General features: G+C 42.6%; 1 protein-coding gene across 1 annotated transcript in view; it reads left to right on the forward strand.

Annotated features, from left to right (window-relative positions):
- Nucleotides 1-13,974, forward strand: part of MARF1 (meiosis regulator and mRNA stability factor 1) — a 2,255,654-nt gene that overhangs the window by 936,573 nt on the left and 1,305,107 nt on the right. The window contains exon 8 of the mRNA XM_044088896.1: nucleotides 822-973. Within this exon, the coding sequence (XP_043944831.1) occupies nucleotides 822-973 (152 nt within the window). The remainder of the gene's footprint in view (nucleotides 1-821; nucleotides 974-13,974) is intronic.

Genomic DNA, 13,974 nt, shown 5'->3' on the forward strand with positions numbered 1-13,974 from the left:
GGTTTGGCTGTGTGCCAGTTTTGTTTGAATGTTACATTGGCATATTTCAATAACTGGCTTGATATTTGGGGAACAGAGGATTTGTTAAATGCTGACTAGTTAAAGGAGGGATTTGTTTTAAAGCTTTTGCCCCTGATTGTGACTGAAGTGACCAGTCTGTGAGTTGCAGGTAACACTTTAAGCTGGGCTGGATTGGATAGGCCTCCTGTTCTGGATGAGGTCATGGAGTTGTCTGTTTACGGAGGGTTCTTTGCTGGAGGGTAGAAGGCTAGCATCAAGTGCACTGTATTGCTAACATACTTGAAGACTGTAAGTTGTGTGGTGGTATTGGTAGAGAAGAGGCCATAAATAGCCAAATTTTCTATGCAATGTTATTGGACATGCAAGAGTAGCCTGGGGTGTACGAGCAGAAATGGATAAATCCTCCCCAGTTATAGGTGACTACACTTGGTACTAAATTCACTTTTGTATCCTGTTGGAAAGCAAATACTTTCACTGAAATGGAGGGAGTTCAAGTCGTATGCTGTGTTGTGGGGTTTCAGGTAACATACAGGAATACATTGGTCAGTAGAGTACCAGGGGGGGATCTGTGTTCAAGGCTGTAGAGTGGATTGCAAGTGAAATTGTGTTGTATACAGTACTGTGTGTGTTATGTGAGTGGCTTGTGGTACTTGAATTATGTGATATTCTTAGCAGCACATTACGTACTCTGATCTCTTGGAGCATTTAGGTGAAGACTTTTCAGAATCTTTCAGTGTTTGAATATTGGTGTTTTACGGATGAGAACAAAAGACAGATTTGTTCCTCCTTTTTTTTTTCAGGATGCTAATACTCCAAGAAGTATTGATTCACCTGTGGAAAAAAGCAGTGAAGATGCTGTATTTCAGATAAGCAACTCATCTGCATTCAGTAAAATGACATCATCCAGACATGCAAGTCCTCTGCACAATAACCAGAATTTCTGGTCACCACGGTAAGAGCTTTGGATTCACTGTTAATTTGTATTAATATTTCTTTCTTAAATTTCAGCAAAGGCACTGAGAATTCTATTGTCGCTCTACCAGGCAGACTTACAAAATGTAATCTTTAATGTGGAACTGACCGGTCGCAGTGCAACTGTAGAAATATACTGACAAGCCAGACTGCTGAATATTTTTTTTTCACTTTTTGCACTTGGTCCAGTATAGCATCTGGTTTCTATGTAGCCCTCGCCTTGTGTTACTTCACTGTGGAAGGAATGCAAGAGAGGAAGGAGGGATGCAAAAAAAAAAAATGTCATGTAATTATTTTGTTATCCTCTGCCTTTCCATTCAATGGTGAGGTTACAGGAATCCCAACCCATGCACTGAATTTCTTTATTGTAGTCATTCCATCTCTTTACATTCCTTATGAAGTGTGCCCCCCAAGTGTTGGACTGAAGAAAATGTCAACTTGCATTAGTACTCTCTGGCTCACTCCATGCTTCTATGTTGGGGCAGACATCCCACCAGCATGCCTTCATTCTTTTCATTCTGCACATCTCCTTTAAGCTGTCATGGGGTGGTATGCCAGAAGAGAAGTTTAGGTCTTTGTTGAGCTTGTATGCTAGTATGGTCACCAGATACACTGGCATTTTTAAGTAACGTCTTATTGAATTATTTAAGTAAAAAGCAAACACATTTACAGTGGATATAAAAAGTGTACACACCCCTGTTAAAATGCCAGGTTTTTGTGATATAAAAAAATGAGACCACAATAAATCATTTCAAAACTTTTCCCACCTTTAATGTGACCCATAACCTGTACAATTCAATTGAAAAACAAACATCTGTTAGGGGAAAAATATGCAACCAGCTTATTGTACATTTTTTATAAGTGTGCACACCCATAAACTAATAATTTGTTGACCCACCTTTTGATTTAATTACAACATTCAGTCTTCTTGGGTACACACCTGTTATCTGTTGGAAAGAGACTGATTAACCTCAAAGTTCAGCTGTCCTAGTAGGATTTTCCTGATATTTACTCAATTGCCTGCTACAGCAAAAGCCATGGTTCACAGAGAGCTTACAAAGCTTCAAAGGGATCTCATTGTTAAAAGGTATCAGTCAGAAGAAGGGTACAAACAAATTTCCACAGCATTGAATATACCATGGAACACAGTGAAGGCAGTCATCAAAAAGTGGAGAAAATATGGGACAACAGTGATGTTGCAAAGAACTGGACATCCCACCAAAATTGATGAAAGGACAAGACAAAAACTGGTCAGGGAGGCTGCCAAGAGACCTACGGCAACACTGAAGGAGCTGCAGGAATTTGTGGCAAGTACTGATTGTATACCACATGTGACAACAATCTCCTGTGTTCTCCATATGTCTGGACTATGGGGTAGGATTGCAAGACTGAAGCCTTTTCTTACATATAAAAACATCCATACCTGGTTAAAATTTGCAAAACAATACATCAAGTCTCCCAAAAGCATGTGGGAAAATGTGTTATGGTCTGATGAGACCAAGGTTGAACTTTTTGGCCACAATTCCAAAAGGTACGTGTGGCGCAAAAACACTTTGCATCACCAAAAGAACACCATCCCCATGTTGAATCACGGTGGTGGCAGTATCGTGCTTTGGGGCTGCTTTTCTTTAGCTGGAACTGGGGCTTTAGTCAAGGTGGAGAGAATTCTGAACAGTTCCAAATACCACTCTTCTTTGACCCAAAACCTTCAGGCATTTGCTAGAAAGCTGAAGATGAAGAGGAATTTCACCTTTCAACATGACAATGACCCCACGCATGCATCCAGATCAAAAGAATGGCATCACCAGAAGAAAATTAAAGTTTTGGAATGGCCCAACTAGAGCCCAGACCTAAATCCAATAGAAAATCTATGGGTTGACCTGAACAGGGCTGTGCACAAGAGATGCCCTCGCAATCTGACATGTGGAATGCTTTTGCAAGGAAGAGTGGCATATATTGCCAAGTCAAGATGTGCCATTCTGGTAGACTCCTACCCAAGAAGACTGAATGCTGTAATTAAATCAAAAGGTGCTTCAACAAAGTATTAGTTTAAGGGTGTGCTCAATTATCCAACCAGCTTATTGTACTTTTTTATATTTTTTCACCTAATGGATTTGTTTGGTTTTTCAATTAAATTGTACAGGTTATAGGTCACATTAAACGTGGGAAAAGTTTTAAAATGATTTACTGTGGTCTCATTTTATATCACAAAAACCTGGCATTTTAACAGGCATGTGTACACTTTTTATATCCACTGTATGTAAAAGATGAAGAAACATATTAACATGTTTCCAGTTGCAAAATATCAAGTCAAATATTACATAAATTGCTTGGTGCTTGGCTTCCCCTTCAATCTCTTTCCCCCATCGAAACATTATTCTGCACATGTTGTGCCCACAGTTTGCATTGTTTCTATGTAATTTGTTCCTACCCTTTTCTAAATATCTTACTTCCAGGTTTTCTCTCTATTGTAGTATTCAGTTCTTCAAACACAGTTGGTTTAGAGTTTGCCAAAAAATGTGATCAATCACCAGAATTAAATTTAAGGCCTTACTATATCTAGGTAATTCTTATCACGTGTCCCAGCTCAAAAAATCATTTCCTTAGTTACACCAATTTGCTCATCCAGTAATTCTGACAGAGTACTGCGTATTGATTTTGTAAGTCTACCAACTCATTACACACACAAAACATATGATGTCCTTCTATTCTCATGTTGCAGTATTCTTAACCTTAGGAAGTTGCTGCCTGCAGCACCGGACATCCAGCCAATATACCAAAGTCTTGAAAGCAGGGGAACGTGCGATGCTGCATGTAAGAGCAACAAACTGATGCCGGCTATATCTGTGAAATCTGCACATACCAAATTTCTGTTTATTTTGTTTAGGGGCAGGTCACGACCGCAAGTCCTGTGATATTTGGCAATCTTTTGATGTTTGTGTTTCACTGTTGCAGTCATTACACTTAGATTATCCTGCTGGCAGGCTACCCGCAGTCGGCCTGAATTCCAAAGTCCTGGTCCGGCGTTGGTTGCTGTCGCTTCTTCCCTGATGTCAGTGCGCCAGGGGTATATAAGATGCAGCCGACGCCATTTTCTTCAGTCTTTCTTGCCGCGCGGTGCCCGAAGCAAAAGCAGTTTGCAAGTGCCGGTCGGCCGACTCCTGAGATTTTCGAAATCGAATTTCAGATCCGAAGTCTTCAATAAAGCTAAGTACCCCGTTGGGGAAACTTTTTTCTTGCTCCAGACCGATGTCAGAAATAGTTAACAATTGTATTTCTTGTGGGAAGCAAATACCTCATAAGGATTTTTATTCTTACTGCATTCCTTGCCTAGGCCATGACCACAATGTTGCTAGTTGTCGGTTTTGTGCTAGATTCATCCAACGCACTATTAAGCGTCAGTTCGATTTTGCTTTACATTACTTTGGCCGAAGGTTTAACTATATAATGCCATCAGAACAACCGACGACCGGAGTTCATAAAAAGCGCAAGGACAAAGAAAAAGACAGGCATCCGAGGTCCAAAACCGACGAAGCCTCATCTAGGCCAGTCGCCTGTTTTCAGTGAGGCGCTTTCGCAGCCCCTGACACCCACTAGCTCAGAGCCACAGGCCGCCTCTGACTCCCACATGTAGACAGCTAGGCCTTTGGAAACTCAAGGTATTGGGCCTACGGAAACAATTCCCTCAGATGGGTCCGGAGCCGCTGCGCAGGCATCGGCTTCTGAGGGTGTTTTCAGACCTACACAGCTTACTATCAAGACCACTTCAGCAGCTAAGGCAAAGTCTAAAACTCCTTTAAAGACAAAGAAACAAGTACAGCATTCTCCTGGACAGTCATCCATGCCAGAGAAACAGATGCTCAAAATGGCCGAGGTCCTAATTACTTTGATCAGGGGTTCCCATCCCCCTCCTGATAAAAGGCCTAGGCAAGACACTGACTATGACTCCTCTGACCAGGTTTCTATTTCTTCTGATTCCTCTTCAGAACAGGGATATTCTCTTCCTCCCTATGAGGACTCTGATGCTGAAGAATATATCCCTTCAGCCTCTCCTACTGAGGACTACTCTTTTGGGGAAACCCTGCACACCATGAAGGGAGCATTTCCATTGGGAGAGCCAAGATTAGTCAGAATACAAGAAAAGGCTCAGAGACTTTCTTTTATTGCCTCAGCACAGGCCTCTTGCTATACCCCCTGTACTAGATATTGTTGATGTCTTTTCTGAATCCAGTTTGACTCCTGATTCTTTACTCCCTGCACCAGTTAAGCCAGATAGGTACTACGGGGTTCCAGATTCTCATACATTTCTTTATAAAGACCCCGATCCTGAAACTATTTCACAGGGTCCCAAAGGGGTCAAGGCTTCCACTGCAAAAAAACCCTGTTCCCTCTGATAGGGATTCTAGAGCTCTGGACAGATGGGGAAGAAAGTTTACACCTCTGCTACTTTGGCTGTAAGGGCTTTAAACTGCCAGTTTCACATGCTTAAATATCAACAGTACCTAATGTCTTTGCTAAAACAGAAAATGTTTACAAGCCCTGAATGTCCTGAGAACAAGGAAATGCAGGATTTATTGCATACAGCTGAACAAGTGGGAAAGCATACTTTGCAATGTGGTTTTGATTCATTAGAGACATCTTGCAGAGCCACAATTACTGGTTCTGTCATTCGAAGGCATGCCTGGTTAAAAGAACAGAGTTTACCTGATCATGTTAAAGCAAAATTATTGGATGCTCCATTACAGCTTGATACTTTGTTTGGTGTTAAGGCAGAAGAGGTGTTAAAGAAAATGGAAGATAAAGCAAATCAGTGCAGACAGTAAAGGATTTCTTACAGGTTCAGCCGCCTAGATTTAGCAGGAACTGGCCTTCTAAAAATTGATCCTTTCCAGTCTCAGACAGGCCACAAAGAGGCAGATACAGACGCCCAAGAGGCAGATCTCAGCCCCAAGGCTCATACAGACCTAAACAATGGGGTGCTTCAGCCCCCAAAGGCAGAGAAGACAAATCACAACCTTACAGGAAACCGTCCCAATGACTTTCCTCTACAAATGCCAAGCACTTAGCAGCACCCTTAGGGGGAAAACTAGTGCTTTTCTCACAAAATTGGCACATGATCACCCAGGACAAATGGGTACTGAATATTGTTTCTCAGGGTTACAGGTTCCACCATCACACCCTACCAAGGTCAAAAGGTATGCCAGAGCTGCCACAGAATCAATGGGCAGAGGCACAAAAACAAATATCTGCTCTCATGGACATGAGGGCTATTCAAAAAGTACCACAGCAAGAACAGGGACAAGGATTTTACTCAAGACTTTTCTTGGTACCCAGAAAGGACAAAGCCTGGAGACCAATACTGGACCTGTCTATTCTAAATACTTTCCTGGATGTTCCAAAATTCAAAATGTTGACACTGCAGCAACTTCTAGCCATGCTGGGCAAGAAGGCTTGGCTAGTTACTTTGGACCTGAGAGGCATACCTGCATGTCCCAATCAGACAATCTTGCAGACGATACCTCAGATTCATAGCTGGTTCAATGCATTACCAATTCTCTGCACTGCCCTTTGGCTTATCTACTGCACCTAGGGTCTTCACAAAATGCCTGGCACCAGTAATTGCATTTTGCAGACAAAAAGGAATTCAAATATATCCCTACTTGGACGACTGCCTTATTCAAGCAGAGAGCAAGGGCATTCTACTAAAGCATCTGGCGGTTGTAAAAAGATTACTAATTTGCCCTAGAGTGCACAGTAAACGAAAAGAAATCAAAACTAGTCCCCTCTCAAGAGATAATATTCCTGGGTGCAAGCTTAAATACAGCTGCCCAGATGGCTTATCTCACGCCAGACAAGCAAAGGCAACTGACTCATTACTTTCAAGTGATAGCAACAAAGACCCAGCTACCTGCAAGAAAAATTCTGCAGGCTTTGGGCTTCATGGCATCCTGCATCCTGCTAATTCCATATGCAAGACTGCATAAGAGGAAGCTACAATGGTATCTAAAATGTGTTTGGACTCAGTATTGCCGCAGCCTGGAAACCATAATAACTCTTATTCCCTGCCTGCAACAGTAGTTTCGATGGTGGGCACTGGCCTGTCACCACAACAAGGGACAGCCTTTCACTTTACCCACAGCCAGGCAGACACTAACAACAGATGCATCGGATTATGCCTGGGGGGCACACATGGCAAGAAAATGTATTCAGGGCATGTGGCCCGAGGACCAAATGCATCTTCATATCAATCAGAAAGAGATGCCAGCTGTACAGAATGCCCTGACAGCCTTCAAGGATCTACTACATCCAGGACAACTACTGCTAAAGATGGACAATACTACAGTTATGTGGTACATAAACAAGCAAGGGGGCACACATTCCTACCCCCTCTGCAGGCAAGCCATGACTTTGTGGAACACAGCACTGACCTATCAAGTACATCTGCAGGCACAATTCCTGCCAGGAAAGAAAAATACTCTGGCAGACAAACTAAGCAGAAACCTAATGGACCCTCACGAGTGGAAACTAGATCCACAGGTCTTCAGCATGATAACAAGGAAATGGGGATGCCCAGACATAGATCTTTTTGCCTCCCCTCACAACTGCCAACTACAGAGATTCTGCACAAGGACTTATCACTCACAAGCATGGAAAGTGGATGCTGTATTATTCAGCTGGAAAACCCTAACAGTTTATGCCTTTGCACCACTGCCTCTCCTTCCCAAGGAACTCCTAAAAGTCAGACAAGAGAAGCCTAAAATGATTGCCCCAGACTGGCCACACCAGCACTGGTACCCAGTCCTAAATAGCTTGTCTCAAGGCCCAGCCTGGACTTTACCTCAAAATTCCTCATCTTCTGACTCAACAAAACAATCAGATCCTGCACAGCCAACTCAGAATCTTAAATCTGGCTGCATGGCAAATAATATAGCCACTCAGAACACACCTCTCTCTAAAGCTGTTATGGATGTCATTTTGGAAGCTAGGAGGCCCAGCACCAGGAAATCTTATGCAGAAAAACGGAAGAGATTCTGTGCTTGGAACCAGGCACAAGGACTTGAACCACTTGTTCCAAATATTCCTCAGATTTTACAATACCTAACTGAGATGCTGGACAAAGGCCTATCCTTCTCATTAATTCAGATCCATGCCTCTGCCATTTCAGCTCAATACAATACGGAGCATCCTATTTTCTCACATCCACTACTAAGACAGTACCTCAGAGGGGCAAAAAACATAAGACCCCCAAGGAGAGCACGATACCTACATGGGACCTCAACTTTGTCTTGGAAAAGCTCACGCTGCCGCCTTTTGAGCCAGCCAGTACGGCTGATATAAAATTCTTATGTATAACTGCTCTGCTCCTAGCAATAACTTTAGCAAGAAGAGTCTGAGTTACAGGCATTAATGGCAGTGGAACCTTTTATCATTTTTCATCCGGACAACCCAACATTTATACCAAAGGTAGTATCCAGTGTGGCTCTTAACCAAACCAAACCATTCATTTGCCAACATTTTATCCAAATCCCCAGAATAAAGGGGAGAGACTTCTGCACTCTTTGGACATACACAGGCAGTTAAGCTTCTACTTGGACAAAACAAAAGCCTTCAGAAAAACTGAGCAACTGTTTGTAGCATATGCTGCAGGATCACAAGGAAAGGCTATCTCAAAGCAGACTATTTCAAAATGGATAGGAGACTGCATTTGTTTCTGCTATGCACAGCATGGCAAGTCAGTGACTAAGAATATTAGGCCACATTCTACCAGGGCAGCAGCCACTTCAGCAGCCTTTCTCAGAGGAGTACCAACCAAGGAAATTTTGGAGGCTGCAACTTGGAGTTCAGTGCACACTTTTACCAAGCATTATCACTTACCTCTTTACTCTAAATCCAGAGCAGGCTTTGCCACTGCAGTCCTGCAGGGACTCATAGCCACTCCTAATTCTATTTAGACCCAGCCGCCTTACCTCAGCTTTGGGATTCAACCCAAGTGTAATGACTGCAACAGTGAAACACAGTGAACGTAGTACAGTTGTATACCTACCATAAATGTAGATGTTCGAGTGTATTCACTGTTGCACTCCAGGTTACCCTCCCTCCATCCCCCTTTCTTTGCTGGGACTTATCTGTACTTCTCTATCCTATACAACCTATGTGGTGTATTTGTTTGTAGATGAAGGTATTGTTTTATTTTACTTTATGTTTTTATAAGCAATGTGTATTGCCTACCTTCTTGGGGGCACCTGATAATCTGGGGCAAGAAAAACTGAAGAAAATGGCGTCTGCTGCATCTTGTATATCCCTGGCGCACTGACATCAGGGAAGAGGCGACAGTAACCAACGCCGGACCAGGACTTTGGAATTCAGGCCGACTGCGGGTAGCCTGCCAGCAGGATAACCCAAGTGTAATGACTGCAACAGTGAATACACTCGAACATCTACATTTATGGTAGGTATACAACTGTACTTTATGGATGTTATTTTGGAAGCCAGGAGGCCCAGCACCATAAAATCTTATACAGAAAAATGGAAGAGATTCTGTGCTTGGAATCAGGCACAAGGAATTGAACCGCTTGTTCCAAATATCCCTCAGATTTTACAATACCTAACTGAGATGCTGGACAAAGGCCTTTCCTTCTCATCAATTAAGCTCCATGCCTCGGCCATTTCAGCTCATTACAATACGGAGCCACCTATTTTTTCACATCCACTGCTAAGGCAGTACCTCAGAGGGCCAAAAATATAAGACCTCCAAGGAGAGCACCAGTACCTGCATGGGATCTCAATTTTGTCTTGGAAAAGCTCACACTGCCTCCTTTTGAGCTGGCCAATACAGCTGACATAAAATTCTTATGGAAACAGCTCTGCTCCTAGCAATAACTTCAGCAAGAAGAGTTTCAGAGTTACAGGCATTAATGGCAGTGGAACCTTTTATTTTCCATCTGGACAGGGTTTCTCCAAGGACAAACCCAACGTTTATGCCAAAGGTAGTATCCAGTGTAGCTCTTAATCAAACCATTCATTTGCCTACTTTTTATCCAACTCCCCAGAATAAAGGGGAGAGACTTCTGAATTCTTTGGACATACACAGGCAGCTACACTTTTACTTGGACAAAACTAAAACTTTCAGAAAGTCTGAGCAACTTTTAGTAGCATATGCTGCAGGATCACAAGGAAAGGCTATCTCAAAGCAGACTATTTCAAAATGGATCGGACACTGCATTCGTATCTGCTATGCACAGCATGACAAATCAGTGCCTAAGGGCATTAGGCCACATTCAACCAGGGCAGCAGCCACATCAGCAGCCTTTCTCAGAGGAGTACCAACCAAGGAAATTTTGGAGGCTGCAACTTGAAGTTCAGTGCACACCTTTACCAAGCACTACCACTTACCTCTTTGCTCTAAATCCAGAGCAGGCTTTGCCACTGCAGTTCTGCAGGGCCTCATAGCCACTCCTACTTCTATTTAGACCCAGCCGCCCAACCTCAGCTTTGGGATTCAACCCAAGTGTAATGACTGCAACAGTGAAACACGATGAACATAGTACAGTTGTGTACCTACCATAAATGTAGATGTTCGAGTATATTCACTGTTGCAGTCCAGGTTACCCACCCACCATCCCCCTTTCTTTGCTGGGACTTATCTGTACTTCTCTATTCTATACAACCTATGTGGTGTATTTGCTTGTAGATGAAGGTATTGTTTATTTTAGTGCATGCTTTTTATAAGCAGTGTTTTTTTAGCCTACCCTTTAGGGGAGCACCTGAAATCTGAGGCAAGAAAAACTGAATAAATTGGCGTCGGCTGCATCTTATTATACCCCTGGCACACTGACATCAGGGAAGAGGTGACAGCAACCGACGCCGGACCAGGACTTTGGAATTCAGGCCAACTGCGGGTAGATTGCCAGCAGGATAACCCAAGTGTAATGACTGCAACAGTGAATACACTCAAACATCTACATTTATGGTAGGTACACAACTGTACTTTTCTAGCGTTGCAACACTTTCACGACTCTCTACCTTGAGACAATTGCAATACAGAATGACAACTTGTCGGTAGTCTGGTACATCAACTAACAAGGGGGAACCAAGTCTTACCCTTTATGCCGAGAGGCCCTGTGAATTTGGCAGTGGGCTGCATCCACCGGGCGGTTTCTGATAGCAATGCACATCCCTTGGTCATTCAACGTGATAGTGGACAAACTGAGCAGAGCCATTCTGTTGCCTCATGAGTAGTCCCTCAAAGAACAAGTGGCAGAGATGATATTCTGCCGATGGGGCCAGCCTTGCTGCGACCTTTTTGCTTCCCCGATGAATGCCAAATGCAGAAGCTACTTTGCCCTGTATCCTCCACCGGGAGACAGCCCAAGGGATTCGCTCATACACGATTTGCCCTCGGGTCTCCTTTATGCCTTTCCACCAACCCCTCTGATCCCCAAATTCTTAAAGAAAGCCAAAAGCTTGGGAAGGACTGTTATTCTGATAGCCCCGTAATGTCCTCTGCAGATATGGTTCCCCCTTCCTTCAGCAATACCAAGTGGAAGAATCTTGGGTTCTGGACCCAGTGCCAGACCTTCTGACTCATTCGTCGGGAGTTCTTCACCCCTCTCTTTTCTCCCTCAAACTGAGAGCTTGGTTGCTCCACTTCCCAACCTAGCCAGGTCATATAAATTGTCTTCCGCGGTACAACATATTCTAGTTTCTTCTCATAAAGTCTCCACCAGGAAACTGTGCAAGAGCAAATGGAAGCGATTTGTTAATTGGGCTCCTCAGCATAATATTGATCCCTATGTTGCTCCTATTCATAGTATTTTGGAATTCTTGACTTCACTTTTTCACAATGGTGCGGCAGCTGCTACTGTAAGGGTTCAATTTGCTGCTATATCCAACTTTCATGTGGGATGCAAAGGTTCTAACATTATGTCCCATAGATTATGTAAAGCTTTTTTGAAAGGGACTCCTCACCATAGGCCACCCATCAGACATCCTGTTACTCCCTGGAATCTATATTTGGTGCTGTCTCAACTTATGCCCCCCTTTGAGCCAGTGTAATCTTGTCTTCTGAAGTTTCTTTCTTGAAAGACAATTTTCTTGGCTGTTACCTTGGCGCGCAGAGTTTCTGAACTGCAAGCACTTTCTTTCAGACCTCCATATCTGGTCTTTCATCCCGACAGAGTGTCTCTTTGGACAAATCTTATCTTTCTTCTTAAGGTCTGCTCCGAGAGTAATTTAAACCAGTCTGTTGAGCTTCCCACCTTTTTCAGACATCATTCTGATAAATAGGAATACATGTTGCATAAGCTTGATGTTCACAGACAATTGAGGTTTTATTTGGACAGAACAAAGGAATTTAGGAAATCGGATCAACTCTGTTTCCTATGCAGATAATAAGAAGGGTCTTTCTGTATTCAAAGTTACATTGTCTAAATGGCTTTCTTATTGTATAAAATTTGTATATTCTTTAGCTAACCAACCTTTAGAACGTGAAGTGAAAGCTCATTCTGCCAGGGCTGTTTCTATGTCTTTGGCTCGCACAGCCCGTTTACCTTTGGACACCATTTGTGCAGCTGCTACTTGGTCCAAACCTCTTATGTTTATCACTCATTACAAAGTGGACAGGACCTCCAGGGACAGGGCTTCCTTTGGTTCCACCGTTCTCAGTAATGTACTCCCGTGAGCTGCCCAGGATTAGGGTGCTTAGGACGCTACCCACGTGTAAGAACAAACTGCGAGATTGAACAACTTCACATAAAGAATTTCTGTTTTTACCATAATGTTCCATGTGAGTTGTTCATCTCGCCTTTGTTCTTACACTCCCTCCCACCTTCCCCCTCCGGGTTCTGGAAGAACGGGTATGACTGGTGGTCTGGTTGGTCTGACTAGTGTCCTTCCTTCCAGCCAGAATATCTCTTAGCTAATTGTAAATAGCTGTATGCATATGCACTTATTGTATTTTTGGTGCTTAGTTGTATTTTTTATTGCTGGGTTCAGCAAACTAGATCTGGGGTTGGTAGGAGAGCATCATGGGATAGAGACTGTGCCTCGAGCTACTCAAAGATCTTGAGCTTGGAAAGCGGCCGACTCGGAGCCGATGGATCCACTCCGTACCCACGTATAAGAGTAAAGGCGAGATGAACAACTCGCATGGAACATTATGGTAAGAACATAACTTCGTCTTTTCATCATACCCCCTTTGCTTGAAGTTAATAAGTGTTTTTATTATTTCCTTTTCCAGACCCATTTCATCATTACATAGCCTGCTAACTCTCAATAATTCATTATAGGGTAGTGCCTTCAATGTATGAGGTGGGTGGCAACTACTACTATCCAAAATATTATAATCTCCAATTCCCTTTCTGTGTATGTTGGTTACTATATTATTGTTCCTAATAGTGACATCTAGATAGTTAACTGCTTTTCCTATCTGTAAGCCATCAAATTTTATCTGAAAACGATTTGCATCTAAGTCATTTATAAATTGGGGGGCTATTTCAACATCCCCCCTTACATAAAAAAAATAAAATCTATATATCTACAATATAAATTAAGTATTAAAAAAATTCAGTCTATAAAAAAACTCAACTTCAAAAAGGTCAATGAACAGGTTGGCATGCATTTTTATGTCCCTATTGTGTGGATCTCATATGCTCATATATTCTTTTTAATTTCTGTACTGTTTTTCCTATATAAAATGCATCACATTTTTTTACTAAGTAAATCACACCAGTACTATTACAATTGGAATAGGTCACTGCCTCAATATGTCTATCCCTTGCTGTAACATAAACAGCCTCAGAATTCATAATAAAGGGGCATTGAGTGCAAACCTCACACATTAAGTAACCTCCCTTTCTAATCCCCCTTTCAGACGTATTATTCTTTAAAAGTTCTGTAACATTGTCTTCCTTGCACACAAATTCCAGTGGCTCATTAAAAATCTTATCCAAGTCTGAATAGGAAGCAAACCTATACTAATTA

The sequence above is a fragment of the Protopterus annectens genome, chromosome 12.part0 (assembly GCF_019279795.1).
Source record: "Protopterus annectens isolate FY-2018-M chromosome 12.part0, PAN1.0, whole genome shotgun sequence".
Lineage (NCBI taxonomy): Eukaryota > Metazoa > Chordata > Ceratodontiformes > Protopteridae > Protopterus > Protopterus annectens.